Raw genomic sequence first — 22,153 nt, 5'->3', positions numbered from 1 at the left:
TTCAAATAATTTAGGAGTAAGCTGATGGAAAACAAAACATAAAGACACAAAACTCATTTGTTGTTTTATCAGTAGAACAGTTACCTAATGAAATTGGGGCGAATGGGATCAAAGTTTATGGGGAAAAAAGCTGGATTGGGCTGTTGAGTTGGATAGCAGCCATGATCATGATGAATGGTGGAGCAGGCTCAGAGATCCAAATGACCTCCTCCTGCTCCTATCTTCTATGTTTCTATGAAATACTAAGATTGTGGAGAGGGCTGAGTGGTTGAGATAGGAACAGGTACTGGTTCTACTCTACTGGGTCAGACACTACAATAGTGAACTTAGACAGATCAGTTCATACATATTATGAAAATGTTAATAAGACATGAAGGGTAGAATCAGTGGCACAGCTTGGACAATTTCTATGTCAACCATTCACCTTTCTCCACCCTACAGCATTGATACAGGTTCAGTTAAATGTCAATCTAGTGTAGAAACAGAAAATGCTGGAAGTAGTCAGCAAACCTGGCAGCATCCGTGGGGATAGAAACAGAGTTAAATGTTTCAGCTCAATGACCTTTCACCTCAGTCTAGTAATTCCCTCACATGTAAGACCAGAATTGCATGGAAAATAATACTAACAGAAACAGAAAGAACCGTGACTTTACAATGATCTAGAAGTCTCAGAAGATCTGACCATAATTATGCCAAATTTTTATCACATTGATCATTAGTGAAATTTTATTTTTGACAGGTATTAAAACAATAATTAGTTTAAGAGTAGAGCGAAAAGTTTCAGGATGGAGAGAAACAAGTGTTTGGGGTAGGGAGTGACCATGGTGTCCTTTGGACTGGAGCCTGCTCAAAGTTACAAGAACAAGGTGAAATGAGAAATTTAGAAATGGGGAAGGAGGGCATGCAGGTCGGCAGGTAATTGGTTTGTTGAATTATCAACACGGCAGCAGATGCTGAATTGCGATGTCAATACAAATAATCATAATTCATAACATAGCCACAGACAATCATTAAAATAAAAATGAAGAATACTGATTTTAGATGTTGCTATGTTGTGATGCCCTCATCAGCTCCACTACCAGTCTGCATTGAGTACAATTCCAAACAACTGACACATGATCAGGTATCTGATACACACGCAAAGGAATAAATTTCTTTATCTCAAAATAGCAATGCAATCCCTATCAGGATGCTCATAATTTTGCTGAACGACATTTTTACTCATTGAATGTGTCTTTTATCTTTTACTTGTGTAAGAATAATAATTGGGTAATTATACTAGGGGATTTCAACTTCCCCAACATAAATTGGGATAGTCATAATGTAAAATGTTTAAAGGGAGTGGGTTTCTTGAAATGAATTCAGGGAAGTTTTTTTTATATCAATATGTACAAGGTTCAACAAGGGATGGAGCAATGCTGAACCTAGTGCTGGGGAACAAAGCTGGCCAAGTGTTCAATGTAGCAGTAGGGAGCATTTTAGTGATAGCAACCACAAAGTTTGTTAATAACAAGGAAAAAGATGGCCTGCAGGTGGTGGTTTTGGATTGGGGGAAGGCAGATTTATTAAAATAAGGCACAATCTGGCCAAAGTTGACATTCAACATGTTCCCTATAGGGCGAAATATAGAATTAATAAGAGAACCCTATAAGTCTAAAGCAATTCAGGACTGGATAAGGAAGGAAAAAAAGGCTTTTAGCAAGTTTAGCAATTGCAGGCCTTGAGGAATATAGGTAGTGCAAGAGGAACTCGAAAAAAAGTAGAAGAGCAAAAAGGAGGCATGAAAAAGGATTTATGAATAAGATTAGGGAGAATCCTAAAACATTCTATAAATACATTAAGGGGAAAAGGTTAATCAGGGAAAGGATACGGCCCATTAGAGACCAAGGGAGCAATCTGTGTTGAAGCCACAGGACACTGGAACGGTGCTAAATGAATACTTCTTACTGGTCTTCTCTCATGAAGAGGAGGACACAGGTACTGAATTTAGGGAAAGGGATTGTGAGGACCTTGAGCAGTTTGACATAGAAAGTGAAGAGGCTTTGATGGGCTTAAAAAGTGTCAGAGTACTGGAGGACAGCTAATGTGGCTCCACTTTTCAAGAAGAGTGGTAGAGATGAACCAGGGAATACAGACCAGTGAGTCCCACGTCAGTGGTAGGGAAACTATTGGAGAAAATTCTGCAGGGGAGAATTGATTTCCACTTAGAAAGGCATGAGTTGATTAGGGATAGTCAGCACAGCTTAGTCAGAGGGAGATGATGCCTCATGAATCTTTCAAAAAAGTGATCGAATGTGTGGATGAGGGAAGCCCAAAGATGTGTAGGATAGGTTGATTGGCCATGCTAAATTGCCCCTTAGTGTCAGGGGAACGAGTAGGGTAAATACATGGGGTTATGAGGATAGAGCCTGCTTGAGATTATTGTTGGTACAGGCTTGATGGGCCAAATGGCCTCCTTCTGCATTGCTAAGTGCAGTTGATGTAATCTATATAGATTTTAACATAGCCTTTGACAAACTTCCACATGGGAGATGGAAGGCTGAAGCACATGGAATTCAAGGAAACTTGGCGAAATGGATCAGAAGCTGGCTTAGTAATTGGACGCAAAGGATGGTAGAAGACTAAGTGACTGGAGGCCAGCTTCCAGTGGTGTACCACAATGTTAAGTGCTGGGTTCCTTACTGTTTGTTACATACATAAATCATATTGATGTTAATGTGGAGGGAATGATAAGCAAGTTTGTAGATGACACCAAGATCGGTAGGGTGGTTAAAGTGAAGGTGGTCGTAGGTTACAGTAAGATATTGATGGGTTGGTCAGATGGACAGAGCAGTGGCAGAGGATATTTAACTCCGATAAATGCGAGATGATGCACTTCAGGAGAAGTAACAGGACAAGAGAGTATTTAATGAATGGCAGGGCACTAGAAAGCTTGGCGGAACAGATGGACATTGGGGTACTTATTCACAGATCCCTGAAGATGGCAGAACAGATAAATAGGTTAGTTAAGACATGTGGGACATTTGCCTTTATCAGCTGTGGCATATCATATAAGCACAGGGATGTTATGTTGGAGCTGTACAGAACTTTAGTTAGGCCACAGCTGGAGTACTGTGTGCAGTTCTGGTCACTTCACTATAGGAAGGATGCAATTGCATTAGAGGAGGTACAGAAGAGATTCACCAAGATGTTGCCAGGGATGGAGCATTTAAGCTATAAGGAGACACTGGATAAGCTTGGATTGTTTTCTTTACAGAAAGCTGAGGATAGACATGATTGAAATGTATAATATTACGACGGGTATGGACACGGTGAGGAGGGGGTAGCTGTTCCCATGGTTGAGGGATCAATCACGAGGGGGGATAGTGTTAGGATGAGAGGCAGGGGATTCAGAGGAGGATTTGAGAAAAAAATAATTTGCTCAGGGTGATGAGACTCTGGAAGACGGTATAATCTTTAAAAAGTATTTGGCTGAGCACTTGAAATATCATAACATTCGAAGGTATAGGACAAGTGCTGAAAAATGGGATTAGTGCGACTTTATTGTCGGTGCAGTCTTGTGGACTGAAGGACCTTTTCTGTACTGTATGACTGTACGTTCACTGGCTTGCACTTGAGTGGCAAGAATGTCACTTGTCAGCCCAAGCCTGAATGTTATGTAGGACTTGCTGCACTTGGATATGGACCACATCAGTGTCTGAGGAGTCATAAATGTGGCTGAGAATTGCACAATCATCACTGAACATTTCCATTTCTGATCTTAAGATGGAGGGAAGGGTCAGTGGGTTTATTTTCTGTAGTATTTTGGCACTAATGGGTGGCCCGGGTGTGTTTCTTGCAGCTCACTATCATCAATGTGGATTATCTTAGTATGTTAATATGTATAGCTATAAAATGACAGAAGAACAAAGCTGCCTGAAAGCAGGAAGGAAGGCAGGAGAGAAATTCTATTGCACATGAGCTGTAGAGTTTGCTCCAAGCAAATGAAAGTTCTTGTGCAATCACATCCATCCATCCAAGCAGCAAGGACATCGGAATAAGTGCACGTCATAAAATTGTGTACTTTCTGCCATGTATCGTAGAAATATTAAGCAGGCAGGCAAGAATATGCCTGGTTTCAAATCTCAAACTTCTCCATTTTAATTTTTTTCCCAAATTGTCAGAAAGAAACATCACAACCAAACTGATGGAAGATGTTTTGTAATGATTTACTTGCATGATGCACTCTTTTACAATAAATGGGTATACGCTTTTTGCTCAGATAGAAATTACAGAGGGGGCTTATTCTAAGAAAATCTCAAATTTCCTGCATTTTGAAAGGTTAAATATATTCTCTTTACCTTGCATAGATTACCACATCTTACTATTATAATTGCAAATAGCAATGTTTGATCCATTAAATGTTTTAAATTTCACAGGATTTGCAACTGCTATGACAGCTTTGCCCAAATATAATCGCAGGGATTCTCTGGAGTCTCCATGACATTTTTCTCAGCAGAGTGCCATTGCCTGGTGATGGGATCTTCTGGCCCTACTGCTACCAATAGGACTTCCTGTTGAGTCCACTTCATGCTGCCAGGAAATGTGTGGCAGGGTGTGTCATTGGCGGGACCAGAAGAACATGCTGGTGTGAAGGGACAGAAGCTTGTGCCCATAGTCTCCATATCATCAGATGTGCATCGCCTTGCTCAGCAGACTGAGAACTTAATTTCACAGTGAGCCAAGAAAAATGTATTCGCTTGCCGTAAATCGATAATGCCAGGTATTCCAGAACTTCCTTCAAAAGAACGTGCGTTTAAGTTCACTGAGCTCCCAGATGTTTACTGTCCACCAAGTTTGTTTTTCTTTCCTTGTTGTCGATCTCATTATTTTACACCACAAAAATGTCAAATGATTGGTCAAGTCGTGTACAATCGAATGCAAATGCATTTTGTGCAAACATCAGCCAAATTGAGCAGTCACACAATCTTTGGGTTCACAATGGTTACAAGAATCTTGACAAAGTTTTAAATTAAAAGGTTCCACTTTTGAGGTTATATATGGTTCACAAAAAACATTCTACCAGGGTGGTGGTGGAAAGGCAGTACTGTCACTGGACTAGTAATCCAGGGATAATGCCTGGGGACCTGAATTCAAATTTCACCACAACAGATGGTGAAATTTGAATTCAATCAAGAAAAGTCTAATGATGACCATGAAACCATTGTCAATTGTCATAAAACCCCATCTGGTCTGCCCTCCTTATCCACTCCCACTCCAGACCCACAGCAATGTGGTTGACCTGTCTTCTGAAACGGCCAGCAAACCATTCACTTGAAGGACATTAGGGATAGGCAACAAATGCTGGACCAGCCAGCGATGCCAATATCCCATGAAAATCAAATTCATGATGCTTTTCATTGTACAGACCCTGTCCCGCGATGGGAAAATAGTTTCTTTCTTGTTGCACTTCGGTTCTCTACACATGTATATAGATGAGGCAGACAGACAATTTATTGACTGGGGGTATGTACAGTTGTGGGTATGCCGGCGTTGGACTGGCGTAAATACAGTAAAAAGTCTGACAACACCAGGTTTTAGTCCAACCTATTTATTTGATAATATACTCACAAGCTTTCGGGGTTAGCCCCTTCGTCAGGTGAATGGAGAGTTCTGGCCTCAGACAGAGCATATAAAGCACAGACAGTTTAGAGATTACTGATTAGAATGCGAATCCTTACACCTAACCTGCTGTTCAAGACCTGAAGTGACTGATAATGTGAGTGGAAGGAGCACTGATCACAGTTTAAAGAGATGTGTATTGTCTCCAGACAGTACAGTAAGTGAGGTTTAGCAAACCTCGGGTAAGCATTCTCCAAGGCGGCCTTCACGACACACGACAGCGCAGAGTCGCTGAACAGAGACTGATAGCCACGTTCCGCACACATGAGGACGGTCTCAACAGGGATCTTGGGTTCATGTCGCACTATCTGTAACCCCAGTGACTTGCCTGGGTTTGCAAAACTTCACTTACTGTACTGTCTGGAGACAATACACATCTCTTTAAACTGTGATCAGTGCTCCTTCCACTCACATTATCAGCCACTTCAGGTCTTGAACAGCAGGTTAGGTGTAAGGATTCGCATTCTCATCAGTAATCTCTAAACTGTCTGTGCTTTATATGCTCTGTCTGAGGCCAGAACTCTCCATTCACCTGACGAAGGGGCTAACCCCGAAAGCTTGTGAGTATATTATCAAATAAATAGGTTGGACTAAAACCTGGTGTTGTCAGACTTTTTACGGTATGTACAGTGTCATTGAAGTCATCATCAAGAAGTGAGAGGCATGTCAAGAGCATATGCCAAGTCAGCGCAAAGAGCCATATGAAGGTCCACAGCATTGATATCATCATCGTCAACCACTTTACCGAGTATTCTGTTATTTGACAATCGCACAATACATCAAGCACAATCGTCACGCATCATTTTCAGTTTATTTGGTGCGCCTAGAGAAATCATTATGGATAACAGGTCGGCAATTTATTGGTAAGCCATTTCAAGATATGAGAGAGAAGTGGAATATCAATCACAATGCTACTACTCCGCATTAGCTTACATCTAACAGCCTAGCCAGATGAATGATTTGTACAGTTAAATCCCCAATTCTCAAACGTGCTCAGACCAAGATCTGCACATTTCAATGTTACATATCAGAGCATCCTTACCATCCTTTAAGTGCAACTATTCCAACACCAACAGAGCTCATGTTTGGCAAACCAATTTACCTACTCTTATCTATTCTATTCTCTCAGAAACTTAAAACAATAAAAGATGATGACTAACTAGCACAATAAAAATACAGGTACAGAATTGCCGCATTTAGAATTGGGACAATAAGCTAGCATCCAGGGTTCACAGAAAGTACATGATAATCAGCTGAGATGACAAGGATTTGTTCAGAACCAAGGTCCCATGAGATCATTACACACATTACATAATGGCAAGGCATAACTGAGGACAAATCAGATCCACTCCAGTTCCTCAACTACCATGCAGTTCTATTGAATAAAGGGCAAGATCCAAAAGGCAACCAGGACCAATGTCCACGAATGACAATCCCACAGGTCACTGAGGAATTAAAGAAGCTTCCAAACAAAGTTATCAAGACCTGGATGTATCAACAAATTACCTCTAAGCTTTGGAGATTCATAGATTCATCAGTTCTATGCATTCACATAATAATAACTAAACATGAACATGTATTATAAGTAGTTATACTTGTTTGGAAGGACAGAATGTATCTTTAAAAAGAATGGGGGATATTGTAATATGCCATTAAAAGATATCAGCATGACATCATTTTTGCTTTTGAGCAGAACGCATACACAAATATATTTCTGCTGCTGCTTTTTTCAAGTTTTCTATTAATGTGCATCTGCTCCCATGTGTCTAGTCTAAATAAATACAAACACAATGTGCTTGCATAATCCTAATAAGCAATTAGTGCCTTCATATAATTACAACAACATTGTTCTACTCCTTTCCATCTGCTTCTCTCACCCTTTCTCTTCTGACTTTTATTTCCTCTTTAACTTATGATTTCTTTCGCTCCTTCACTTTCACTTCTGTTTTTCCTCACTCTTCTAGTTTCTGTTCATCTCATTAAACTGACATCCCAAGAGCCCCTCAATCGGACATAAAAAGTCCTTTGGGTTGATTTGAAGAGGAGGACATCCTCTCCATGAGCGTGACTACCATTTATCCTTCAATAAACATTGTTGAATCTGTTTCATTCTTATTAATTTGCGCAGGGGATGCGATGCCTTAGTGGTATGATTGCTAAACTATTAATCCAGAAACCCAGCTAATGTTCTGGAGACCCGGGTTTGAATCCCACCGTGGCAGTCGGTGGAATTTGAATTCACCAAAACAAAATCTGGAATTAAGAATCTACTGATGACCACTGTCGATTGTCAGAAAAAGCCATCTGGTTCTGATCTCCTTTAGGGATGGAAATCTGCCGTCCTTACCAGGTCAGACCTACATGTGACTCCAGGGCCACAGCAATGTGGTTGACTCTCAAATGTCCTGGAACAACTATGGGTGGGCAATAAATGTTGGACAACCAGCGACACCCCCGTAACCACGGATGAATAAAATATAAATTATGTTACTGCTGTTTGTGGGACCCTGCTATTCATACATTGGTTGCTGTGCTTTCCCAGATTTCAAAGGCACTTAATTTGCTCTTTCTTCTCTCTCCACCTTTGTTTTACGCCTTTCTCACGCATGTGTGTTCAGACTCCCTTCACTTTTTGTTTTTTTTTCAGATTCTCTTTTTACCTTCTTTCTTTGATGCATTTGCTATAGATTTATTTTCCCTTCACTTCCTATAGCAGTGGTATTGCAATATAGAGGGGCCGGAAAATACTGCAAGAAAAAGGTGGCATTGGAGTGACACAGGCCTTTGGAAGGAACAGCCAGTAGAACATTAGAAAGAGCGAGAATGATTTCAAAAGAAACCAGACAGGGAGTTACTTAAATAAAAACTGACAAGCCAGATAAAGTGCACAAGAGATAAGAAAAAACCATAGTTTCCTACATTTCTGGTTAAGGTTAATCACTTGGATTGATCAAAAATATGCTTTTTGGATTTGAACTGCACAGCAGCTAGGGAATTTTTAGGGTTAATCAAAGGCATAAGCAGCGCACAAAGCAGTTTTCTCATTACATTGCTGCTGTTAAAACCAGCCTAAATTAGACAAATTGCACAGTATGATTGGCAGCCAAAGCGTCCTGATATATCTATATAATATCACATTTAAATTTTTAATAAGTACATTATGAAACTACAGTATACAGTATTTCTGGAATGTGTTCTCCCATTAGCACGTTTCATATGTGGAAAGATGATAAAACAAGTGCCCTAATTAATCATTTATTCTGTGTGGGGGGGATGGTAGAATGTAAAATCACAAGCATTCTCAGTTTACTGCACAATCTACACATAGTCATTTCGAAAACAAGCTCCCAGGCAATCATACTAAACTCAGTGCCAGACTACAACGAGGCTCTGGTGATGAATACTTTCCTCGTGGTCCAAGTGTGCATGTGTGTGTATGAGACAGGGCACGAGAGAGGAGAGGAGAGGAGAGGGCGCGCGCGCCCCCGAGAGAGGAGAGGAGAGGAGAGGAGAGGGCGCGCGCGCCCCTGAGAGAGGAGAGGAGAGGAGAGGAGAGGGCGCGCGCGCCCCCGAGAGAGGAGAGGAGAGGAGAGGAGAAGGCGCGCGCGCCCCCGAGAGAGGAGAGGAGAGGAGAGGGCGCGCGCGCCCCCGAGAGAGGAGAGGAGAGGAGAGGGCGCGCGCGCCCCCGAGAGAGGAGAGGAGAGGAGAGGGCGCGCGCGCCCCCGAGAGAGGAGAGGAGAGGAGAGGGCGCGCGCGCCCCCGAGAGAGGAGAGGAGAGGAGAGGGCGCGCGCGCCCCCGAGAGAGGAGAGGAGAGGAGAGGGCGCGCGCGCCCCCGAGAGAGGAGAGGAGAGGGCGCGCGCGCCCCCGAGAGAGGAGAGGAGAGGGCGCGCGCGCCCCCGAGAGAGGAGAGGAGAGGAGAGCGCGCGCGCATGAGTGGACGAAAGTGTGGACAGGTGTGTGTGTGTGGACGGACTTGTGTGCGAGAGAGAATGAGTGTGTGTGTGTGTGTGTGTGTGTGTGTGTGTGAGAGAGTGAGAGAGAGTGAGTGTGTGTGTGTGAGAGAGTGAGAGAGAGTGAGTGTGTGTGTGTGAGAGAGTGAGAGAGAGTGAGTGTGTGTGTGTGAGAGAGTGTGAGAGAGTGTGTGAGAGAGTGAGTGAGAGTGTGTGAGAGTGTGTGTGAGAGTGTGTGAGAGTGTGTGAGAGTGTGTGAGAGTGTGTGAGAGTGTGTGAGAGTGTGTGAGAGTGTGTGAGAGAGAGAGAGAGGGAGAAAAATTGTGTGTGAACTTGTGTGCTTCTCTATAATAGAATCCCTGCAATGGAGAAGGAGGCCATTCAGCCCATCGAGTCTGACAATTCCACCCAGGTCCTATGCTCTTATCTCCACATATTTGCCCTGCTAGTTCCCCTGACAATAATGGGCAATTTAGCAGGGCCAATCAACCTAACCACGCACACCTTTGTGGGAAAAAACCCATGCTGACATGGGGAAAACATGTAAACTTCATACAGTCACCTACAGCCAGAAAAGAACCTGAGTCTCTGGTGCCAGGAGGCTAACCACTGTGCGACAACTGCACTTCTGAAGTGATCCCCAAAGATGGCATTCTCCAAAGATGTGCAAGTTAGGTTGACCGGCCATGTTAAATTGTCCTCGGTGTCAGGGGAACTAGCTGGAGCAAATACATGGGGTTATAGGGATACGGTCTGGGTGGGATTGTGGCTGGTGCAGACTTAATGGGCCGAACGAGTTCCGTCTACACTGTACAATTCTATTCTATGATTCACTGCTCACTGAAAAGTGCAGGGCTTTTTTTGTGTTCCATTTAAAGTAGAAAAAGAAAATGGAAAAAAATGAGCAAATGAGATTTCAAATGCTTTAAAAAATTAATTATTCTTGAAGTAAGTGTACAGGATGTATGTGTAAAAATAAAACTAACAAATTTGAGCTCTTATCTTACAAACACGTGAATGCATATGACTGCCAGTAAATATTTCCCAATATGTAGGCAGGGCAACTGTATTGTGCAACATTTTTTGAAGTAGATGTGCTGCACCGTAATTCAACAAATACAAGTTCCACTTGAATTTAAAAGCACACATTCTTATAATTTGTGAAAAATGAACACATCACAAACACCAAATATCACTTACACCTCCTATACTGGCTTCAAACTCATGATTTACAGAATCCCTACTATGCATAAGGAGGCCATTCGGCCCATTAAGCACACACCAACATTCCGAAAGAGCATCTTACCCGGGCCCACCAGCACCCCCTGCTCTATCCCCGTAATGCCACTGATCTCCCTAACCTACACATCTTGGGACGTTCAGGGGCAATTTAGCATGGCCAGTCCACCTAACCTGTGTATCTGTGGACTGTGCAAGGGGAAACCAGAGCACCCGGAGGAAACCCATGCAGACGTGGCAAGAACATACAAACTACCAACAAACAGTCACCCAAGGCCGGAATCACAGCCAGGTCTCTGGTGCTCTGGGGCTACCCACTGTGCCACTAGCTCTTTGTTGGAACATTTTGCGTATTTGAAAAAAAAATGTTTCTGTACATAGGGATTTCTTGCTCCTGTAATTAAAACAAACCTGTTCAGAATACAGCGTGGTTTTAAAACCAGGGAGAGGCAATAAAAAGACAATTCAAGTAACTTACTTTTTCCAAACACAACTCTCTGCAACTGGGATAACTATTTCAGCAAAAATACATTTTTGTTTGACATTGCACAATAAACTGTTTTGAAAAAGATTTTAAAATATGTTTTATTGATTTCAACAGCTTTCCCAACCACTGGGAAGATTCCGAGCAGGCAAGTGATGTTCTAAATGCTTTCCTCACTCATGGCAGTGCTACTTTTGCCATTACTGTGGTATTTACAATGGCCAACAGATAAGCGAAAGACTCAAGTGTTGTTTCCCAACCTCAAAGATGGAAACAACAAAACAGAACAATTGGATTAAATGTAATAAAATGCCATTTGGCCCACTTTGTCGGTGCCACCAGCCTTTGCTAGAACAATGCAAAATTAATCCCACTGCTTCATCTCCAGTTGTCTGTGTCTTCCTTTGCTTCAAATTTCAGTAACAAAGCATTACACATGACTTTCTGCGTAAAGAAATTTCCCTTCTCAATCTCTTAGTGATAATGTTAAATTAGTGACATATTGTCACGGTCTTCCAGCCAAAGTAACTGTCTTACTCTCATCATCCTACCAAAATCCATCAGAATTTTTAAAACCTTTAAAATTTCTTAACATTCATTATTCCAATGGAAAAAAATACTTTGCTTCACCTTATAATTATTTTTTAGTATCATCCTGGTCAATCCATGTTAGATGTTCCTGGTGAATATAATATCCTGGCATGAGTTATCAGGCTAAATGTATGAACTCAAAACAATTATTACCATTTAACATATCTGTTAACTTACATGTGCAAACAAGTCCTGAAAATTAAAGCTACAAAACTATTTTGTTTTGTTTTAAAGTATAGAATGGAAAAATGTTTTTAGATGCTGATGTTCATTGCGTAAAGCAAACATGAGATCCCAATTTAGCAATCTTATTTGTTAACTATTCCAAATGGGGCTACTGCTGGTAGGGCAGGACTTCTGCCTGCCACAGACAAATCCCATGATCATGATTGAGCTTCTGGTCCAAGATGAGAAGGAAATAGGAGGCAGTCTCCAGCAAGGGGTCGAGACAGACTCAAGTTCAGGCTTATTCAGCAGACCTCTGGAAACTACAAAATCAACCTTGTGTTAAAATAAATTTTGGAGTCTGTTCCTGGGTTCCGTGCTTTGCATCACTTGAGAGTTCATTTTTTCAAAGACCCCCAGAATGCTGAATTGAGAATTTAACAGAGAGCCCCAGCAAATAAACTGGGCACATGGCACAAAATACAGGACAACCTGTACTTCCCTTGTCAAGACTTAATTCGCTTTCACGTGGTTCAATGCTTCACAGGTCATCATGTCCGTAGATTGGGGAGTGAAATGGAATGGAGGAGCAGGGATGCATCCCAATGTACTTCTGGGTAAGATTCCACTGAATTCAAATATGCTATTAGTAGAATCACGAGCAGCTAATCGTGATTTTTATTCATGGAACATGGTAGCAACAACAGCAGGGGGCAAGAATACATTATTTTACTTGATTTGGCAAATCAAATTATTTTTAAATGTATTATCTCAGTTTCACTACACCTTCCTGTTAGGGAATTGCAAATTGGAGAAAGTTTAGTAAACTGTTTCACTTTTAACCAGGTTCAACATGTTACCTGTGTCATAGAGAATTTCAAACTTCAGTGCCCTCCTCCCCACCCTTTCACCAATACCAGGACTTCTGCTGAAGGTGCTACATAACTGGCTGCAAACACATGTATATGAGTCACGCAGTTTGACATACTTCCAATTGGGAAGGAAGCCTTCACCTTCTTACTGCCCCTAAAGCACCCAGCCTAATCAGTAACACATTGGAGTGCACAGAAGATTAACAATATATAGGAGAATTAAGTTGAAAGTGATGCTCACGATAATCCAACTTTATCTGAGAATGTTCAAAGAATTGAGTATTTAGTTTATTGTAAAATTCAGCCAGGTTAATTCTTCCCAGCATGTAGAAGTTGAGCACCAGGTTAATGTATTATGCCAAAAGATCTCAAGGAGGGAATTTCTCCAGACAACACCAAAAGCTTAACAATGCAATAAAATATACCATAATGTAGACTTTGAAATCTGTTACTACTGAAAGATATTTTGGAGGAGCAAGTTCAGTTCAGTTCAGCATGCAAAATTAAGATTTTATTTTACACTAGGTAATAGATACAGTTCATCTTCAACTGGAGCTTCAAAAAAATTACTTGTCTCAAAACGGACTAAAAAACAGAAACAAGTATTCACTCGATAGTCACTTCTAACAATGTAAGTTTTCTTTTAAAGATAAAATGCTTAATTTACAAATGTTCTAGATGGAAATGCTGTATGACAGTATAAGTGGTGCTTTGGCAAAATTAAACCCAAAACAATAAACCACAAACACCGTAGGTAAAAATGTGTTACCTTATTGAAAAGCCTCCAAGCAGATTCTATTTTATCACACAAATACATTTTGGGCACGAGATCCATTGAAAGCAGTGCTAAGAAATATTTAGACATGCAGCAGTGCTAAAGGTACTACTGCCCGTGAACTTCATGTTCACAAAAAAAAGGAACAGGAGAAAGAATAAGCGTGTGGTGAGGCTCCTCCTTCCTTTGACTGTCATCCTTATTTGCATATCTGACCAAAGGTTAGTCATCAGTCTGGCTTAAAACTTCCTCCGAGGAAGAGAGTATTTACAGGAAATGATGCTCATTTGGTAAGCAAAATTACCGTCAGTCATCTGCAAATTACTGTAAACTGCCCAGCTTAACCACCACAAAACTAAACAAATTGGCATGGGCAATTACAAGTACAGAGTTCTCTAAAATGTCATTTAAAAATATGTTCTGGGTATATACTTGGAAGCATCTTATTTTTCCTTGCTATCTTCAAAATAACTGAAAAACCGCTTCTTGCCAATATTTAACGCAACAACTAGCTGGGTATTTTCTTGCTTATTGACAGCACTCCATACTTCAAAAGATGCAAAAAAATTCCAGTAAGTTAAAACAATATATTTAATTTAAAAAAAACAAAAACTTGCATTTTAGTAGCACTTTTCATGACCACCAGATGTCTCAAAGGATTTTAACAAGACAATAAATCGCTAGTTACTGTTCTAATGTCAGAAATAAACCAGCACAGGTAGTTTTTGTTATAAATTCAGAACAACAGGTACTTCAAATTAAACAACTACAAGTTAAAAACAAAGCTGGCCTGGATATTCTAACAACTGAAACAAACAATTTCAATTTACTTGCAGTGTATCAAAAGAACCGAACATACCACAACATTGGGCAGATAATGCACATCAAACCAGGAAAAGTCAACACCGGTAATTTTAACTTTTGGCCATCATAAAAGGGACAATTTGCATCCGGCTGCCAATTATACACCTCTTGGTAATTAATTGCATTGATTTAAATGACAAAGAACATTGTAAAGGACCACATAATACGCCTGGGAATTGCCAAACTCAGTGCAGAAAATGGAATCATAAGCAAAACTATGACTGGCAGACTGGTTAGCCCATTGTTTTGGCTGAGCAATTTCCAGTGGGAATCCCCTCAGTACTTCAAGTCTGAATGCACCTCAAAGACAGTCTGCTTTATTGCATCCAAATACTAGGAGATTTGCTACACGGAAGCAGCAAGAGTTTTGGAATGGCTGGCACAAAAGGAAGGGTGAACCCAAGTTTGCCAATGTTTCTCCAGAGATGTTCCTGCCTGTAATGGCCAGAAAGATGTCCTATTCTGCAGTCAACCCTGAACCATGTGGTTACCTTTAAGCACACAGCAGCTAAGTTCTCGCAGCAGCAGTCCACATCACCATTCTTTGGTGCAAATGGCCATCATACAGATGTACGTATAGCCCTAATGTTTGTTTCACCTTGGTGAAAATGGTGGATTGGATTAACTGGGCTTTAAGTATTAGTCACCTCCTGTAGTCTACTCTCCTTGATGGCAGTAGGAGCAATTTGCCAAAGCTTCATGGAAGGAAGGCTGACATAGGACCCTCTCTGAGGCTGCCATCATGTCTACTCCTTTATTAATACCCAATATCGTACCAGAATGCCGACGAGGCTAGACTTCCCAGCAGATGCTTAGGAGGTGTTGTCTACAGTCAGGCCCTCAATAACTTAAGAAGTTAGTACAGTAAGAAATCTCACAGGTTTATTTAGAATCACGAGCTTTCGGAACACTGCTCCTTCATCAGGTGACTCACCGAAAGCTCATGATTCCACATAAACCTGTTGGACTTTAACCTGGTGGAGAGACTTCTTACTGTGCCCACCCCAGTTCAATGCCAGCATCTCCACATCAAGAAGTTAGTGGCTAGGTGTATCCCAATCCATAGCAATGTATCACTATCTCAAACCTCCTAATTGCACTTTGTAAAGTCGTCAAGCCACCAAACCCAATTAAAAAAAGGGGCACTTGGAATGTTTAATTATTTAATACCAAGAATTATTTTGATGTACACGTAAAGTTTTCTTCATTTTTGACATTTTGAATCTGCTTTGTTAATATGTCTTTGATATTAAAGTCCGTTGAGTGATTTCCAAGTTGTAAAATTTAGGTTTAAGGGTCTACGGGTAGCAGTGATCTTTTAGCAAGAGCAGTTGCTCTCAGTAAAAGTGGACCGAGGAAGGATGTATATAGGTGAGGGACTGAGCTATCTTTGTGCCCTTTGTTTCTCAGGCCACTAGGTGCTCCTCAGCCTATTCTTCATGTCCTTCTTTAATAAATCAGGACTCATGTTGCCATTCTTTGTCCTGCAGTCCTGTGCAATGAAGGACACAGCATGCCACAATGATTCACCATTTGAGAATACCATAGGGAACCATGGACCTGTTAAGGCATCAAATCTTAGCCAGAGGAATTCTCTGGTTAATAAGCACTCTTGTGTGGTCAGGAAATACCTTAGTGTCATTAAAACCAAAGGCTGTCTCAATCTGACTGTTTTGTTAATTCTAGTCTTGATTATTGCAAAGCACACTTGGCTGCTTCCCCACCTCCACTTCACAATCCCCATATTCAAATATAAAGTTGAGGCTATTAAATACCCTGCTGCCCATATCCTAACACACACCACATCCAGTTCATCCATTGCCCTTACTGACCAATACTGTCTACCAGATAAGCAATGTTTTGATTGCAAAATTTTTACTTTTTTAATCCATCCACAGCATGCCCATCTACATCGAAACATGTAAAATAGGTCCAGGAGTACGCCTTACAGCTCTTTGCGCCTGCACTACCATTCAATATAATCACAGCTGATCATGTACTTTCAGTATCCCACTCCCATTTTCTCCCCATAGAGAAAAGGGTCACATCCAGCTCCCTTGTGAATGTATCTAATGAACTGGCCCCAATAGCTTTCTATGGTAGGGAATTCTACAGGTTCACAACTCTGAGTGAAAAAGTTCTTCCTCATCTCAGTCCTGAATGCCTTACCCGTTATTCTTAGTTGTGGACTTCCCCAACTTCAGGAATATTCTTTCCACATCTAGCCTGTTCAGTCCCATTAGGATTTTATATGTTTCTATCAGTAATCTCCTACAGCCTTCTGTGCTCCCTCAATTCTCACCTCTTGAGCATATCCAATGTTATCATTCTATCATTGGGAGCCTTCAGCTGTCAAGGTCCAAAGTCTGAAATTCCATCCCTAAACCTCTCTGTCTCTCTTTCCTCCTTTATGATGGTCCTTAAAACATACCTTCCCTGAACTACAGTGTGGAGCCAGGTTATAATTACTTGAATTCAGGAGGCCATTCAACCCATCAATTCTGCGCCAACTCTCCAAAAGAGCATCTTACACAGCCCAATCCCCTTCACTCTATCCATATAACTCCACGCATTTATCATGGCTAATTCACCTAACCTATACATCTTTGGACTGTAGGAGAAAACCAGAGCATCTGGAGAAAACCCAAGCAGACACAGGGTGAACGTGCAATCTCCACATGGTAGGTGCAGAATCAACAGGCTGAACGGCCTCCTTCTGCACTGCAGGATTCTACGATTCCACACAGACAGCCACCCAAGGCCGGAATCGAGCTGGGGTCCCTGACACTGAGGCAGCAGTGCTAACCACTTGTTTGATGAAATTTGGAGTTACCTTCCATAATGCCACCTTGTGTGTCATAGTGTCAAGTTCTGTTTGACAGTAAAATGTTTTAAGGTGCTATATAATTAGAAGTTGTTATTGTTATTTACAATGTCGTATCCATCATTTGATCCTGGAAAATAGTGAACTGCCTGATGTATGTGACTGACTGTCCGGAATAACTACGAATGTTCTTTACTAAAAGTTAAGGGTTACTTCTCCTGCCCCTGCCATGACATGGGCACACTGGCATAGCAAACAACTGGGTTTTGTTTGTTTGGAGGATGCAGAGTTCAGAGATTACCTGCTTGGACAGTAGTTACCTGTCGGTTAAGTCCAGAAAGGTGATCCTTGGCCTGCCTACTCAGAGGTGGGTACGACCTTTTGCATGCACCTTCATTTGCTGTCTTTTCATTAGGTGGACAGCAATTGGGGAGATATAGATCATAAGAGCAAGAGATGTAGGAATAGAAGGTGGCCATTCTGCCCTTCGAGTCTGCTCCCCCATTCAATGAGATCATGACTGATCTGATATATGTTTTATGTTTAACACACTTTCAGGACTAAAATGCAAGGTTTTTTCTCTATCACTTAGCTGTGCATTGAATACTGTGTTTTTAAAGATATATTTCTTCTTAGTTCTACTAAGTGGTAATTCTCCCTTGTGCCTTCGGGGTTGTGACCTTAACTTTTACAGGGTTATGAAACAGCAAAAGATAAGAACTATAAAATGTAACACAATAAAACAAATCAAGAAAGCCCCACAGCAGTAACGCACCAACTTCTAAAATATTTAACACTGAAACATTCTTACCCTGCGGATATTTAAACACATTTACCCAGAAACAGATTTTGTACCAACATTCATATGATCACATATTCATAAGATATGATCACACCAAAATTAAGAACACAAACAATCAACATTTTTTTAAGCAAACGGAAATGATTAAAACTTAGTGCGACAGAATATAGCTAAAGAATACTTAAGGTATATATTTGTTAAACTTGATGCAGGCCAAATACGATAGGTCAAATATGCAGTTCAGGATTCAGCCAACTCAGTTAGTGGTAGGCAGCCAGAACACATTCTGCGCCCTTGTTTTCCTCAGAGTTTTATGCAAGTGATGAGGAATATGAATTCATCAACTTGTTTTAATCCAGAAAGCAAGGAGGTGAAGGACAGAACTGGTGCCAATCTTTACACACTTTTCTATTTAGTTACACAGTTATACATTACAAATGTAAACCTCCAAACCAAACAACCAGTTTTAATTTATTTATACACTTCTAATAGCATAAACCAAAAATCAATAAATTAAACAAAAAAAAGGATGATAGCCCCTGGTGGAGGCATCATAACTAAAATCAAAATGTCAAAAAGAAACTTAACTAGCTAAGCTAAAACGTCATTACTGGGGGTGATGATGCATCCCAAATACATGGCCCCCAACGTGGGTCATGGAAGGCTTGAAGCATGCAGTGGCAAACTTCCAAGCTTTCAAGGTTATTTTCATAATCCAGCCAATAAGTTATCAGTGAATTCAATTTCACAGCTTGTCACGGTAGGATTTAAACTCTCAATATTCAGATTCCCCATCCACTAGTATAACATAAGACCATAAAATATAGGAGCCCATCGAGTCTGGTCTGCCATTCATGGCAGATCATCCCCATTCTCCTGCCTTCTCCCCATAACCCTCGATCCTCTTATTGATCAAGAACCAATCTATCTCTGTCTTAAAGACACTGAATGACAGGCTTCCACAGCCCTCTGTGACAGTGATTTTCATAGATTCTCCACCCCCTGGCTAAGACATTCCTCCTCATCTCAGTTTTAAAGGAGCGTCCCTTCACTCTGAGATTGTGCCCTGGAGATTAGTCTCTCCCACTAGTGAAAACATCCTCTCCATGTCCACGCTACCTAGGCCACTCAGTATTCTGTAACTTTCAGTTAGACTTCCCCCCCCCCCTCATCCTTCTAAACTCTATCAGGTATAGACCAAGACTCCTCAACCGCTCCTCAAACAAACCTTTCATTCCTGGGATCATTCTTGTGAACCTCCTCTGGACCCCATCCAAGTTCAGCACATTCTTCTTTAGGTAGGAGACGCAAAACTGCTCACAATATTCCAAGTGAGGTCTGACCACAGCCTCATACAGCCTCAGTACATCCCTGCTCTTGTATTCTAGCCCTCTAGAAATGAATGCTAATATTGAATTTGCTTTCCTAACCTGCACGTTAACCTTAACAGAGTTCTGAACCAGGACTGCCAAGTCCCTTTGTGCTTCAGATTTCCGAACCCAACCCCAGTTGAAAAATAGTCTACGCTCTAGTCTTCCTACCAAAGTGCACAACCTCTCACCTTCCCTCATTGTATTCCACCTGCCATTTCTTTCCTCACTCTCCTAACCTATCCAAATCATTCTGCATCCTCCCCACTTCCACAACACCACCTATCCGTCTATGTATCTTTGGATCATCTGCAAATTTAGCAACTGTGCTCTCAGCTCCATCTTCCAGATCATTAATGTACATAGTGAAAAGCTGTGGTTTCAACACTGATTCCTGTGGAACACCACTAGTCACCATTTGCCATCCTGAAAAGCATCCCCTTATCCTCACTCTTTGCCTTCTGTCTGTCAGCCAATCTTCTATCCATACGAGTACCTTGCCTCTCATGCCATTGGCTCTTAGCTTATTTAGCAGCCTCCTGTAAGGCACGTTGTCAAAGACTTTCTGGAAATCCAAATAAATCATGTCCACTGGCTCTCTTTGTCTAACTTCTTTGTTACCTCCTCAAAGAATTCTAACAGATTTGTCAGACACGACCTCCTTTTGATGAAGCCGTGCTGACTCAGCCTTATTTTACCATGTATTTTCATACTGGAACACTTCCCAAATGCAGACAGCAGCACATTTAGCATGTGGTAAGCATATTGTTAGCGACTGTTGCAGCAAACTTGAAACTGAAATATGTAAATGTGCAAATTCTGTCTCAATCCTTTTAAATGGCATAAAAAGATATAAATATAAAAACAAAATATTGTGGCATACTTAAATAATCAAAATACTAAACTGCAAAATTGCAACTTTTGGCAAATATTCCTTCATCCTTCATTGAGACCCTTACAGATACATATGGAAAGAATTACAGACCTGTAGATGTTCGCCATTTCTATGCTGGAATAATGAATCAAAACTTGACTCTTCATAGTTTTGACCGTTGATGGGTGAAGTATTTGAAAATGGTTCATTTGCTGAATTAAAAAACTGCCTGCAAAGATAAAACAAAATTGTTTTTAAAAAATGCTTTTATTTCAAACCTGAAGCCAACTATTGTGTAATATTGTTTGAATGATGAAGTGTCTTTGTACAACACATGAAATTGTGGCAAAATGCATGTTTCAGCGACCTATTCAGTCATATTACAATTTAAGTTTTAGATTTTGATCCAAACATTGAAAAATAGAGTATTTTGTTTCAACTGAGATCAGTTGCAGCAACTTTAAACTACTTCCGACAGAACAATGGTTTTCTATTAACAAGTAATGGCGCTATCATAGCCATTAGGACAAAAGGGATGATATATGCTTGGAGGCACAAGGCAAGACTAGAATATTTAATTAGTTCTTTGTATCAGTGTTTATTGAGCAAGAGGAAATGATATAATATCAGTAGAAACAGAGGCAATGGATAATGTGAAAATTGAAAGAGGTGATACTGCAAAAGCTGCTTATGCTTTGGGCAGATAGATCGCCTGATCCAGATTGCTTGCATATTGAGTTGCTAAAGGAAGTGGGAATGGAGATAATTGGGGGGGGGGGGGATAAAACATTGGCTTAGTGATGGAAAGCACCGAGTCACGAATTGGATCTTGGAACGTCGAGTAAAGTTACAAAATTTGCCAACAATACCAAAAGTGAAAGATAGTAAAAATGAGGACGGTGCAAATTGCCTCCACCAGGATGTAGAGAGGATAGCACAATGGGCAGATAAGTGGCAGATGAAATTCAAAACAGGGAAATGTGAAGTGATGCATTTTGGATGAAGTGATAGGGAGAAGCAAGAGACTTAATGGCTCAATTCTGAAGGGCATCGATCTTTGAAGATGGTACAACAAATTGAGAATGTGGTTGACAAAATACATGGGATCCTGGGTTTCATATGTATTGGCACTAAATACAAAACCAAACGGCTGACGCTGAAAATGTTTTAAGTTCAAGTTACACCCCAACAAGAGTTTTGCGTCCAGCTTTGGTCATGACAAAAAATGAGTAGGTCCTTGATAGGGTCGAGAGGAGATTTAACAGAATGGATTTAGAGATGTGGGGCTTTAGTTACAAAGTTAGGTTGGAAAGACTGGCATTGTTCTCCTTGGAGCAAAGCAAATTGAAGGCAGATCTGATAGAGGTGCACAAGATTAAGATAAACTTTTGACAAGGTAAACAGGAAAAAAACTCTTCCCTTTAATGGGAGATGGACTATGGAACACAGATTTCAGATTATGGACAAGCAATGCAGGAATATGAGGAATTCAAAGACTGGTGACGACCAGAAATTTGTTGCCTCGAAGTTGATGGAAGGGGAAACAATCAATGATTTCAAAATGAAATTAAATGGGCACTTGAAGGAAATAAATTTGTAGGGCTGCAGGGATTGCAGGGAAGTGGGACTGACTGGATTGCTCTGCAGAGAGCTGGCATGGATTTAATGGGCCTAATATCCA

The 22,153-nt window shown here is 40.9% G+C and overlaps 1 protein-coding gene across 1 annotated transcript in view; it reads right to left on the bottom strand.

The window, feature by feature from the left end:
* LOC145358475 (protein strawberry notch homolog 2-like) overlaps window positions 1-22,153 on the bottom strand; it is a 146,442-nt gene that overhangs the window by 74,316 nt on the left and 49,973 nt on the right. Inside the window, exon 4 of the mRNA XM_080212557.1 lies at window positions 20,584-20,701. Coding sequence (XP_080068683.1) covers window positions 20,584-20,701 — 118 coding nt within the window. The remainder of the gene's footprint in view (window positions 1-20,583; window positions 20,702-22,153) is intronic.

Source organism: Carcharhinus amblyrhynchos, chromosome 26, assembly GCF_965287045.1.
Source record: "Carcharhinus amblyrhynchos chromosome 26, sCarAmb.v2.hapA, whole genome shotgun sequence".
In the NCBI taxonomy this organism is placed as follows: domain Eukaryota; kingdom Metazoa; phylum Chordata; class Chondrichthyes; order Carcharhiniformes; family Carcharhinidae; genus Carcharhinus; species Carcharhinus amblyrhynchos.
Note: the sequence above shows the minus strand (reverse complement) of the source record. Positions and strands in the feature narration are given on the sequence as shown.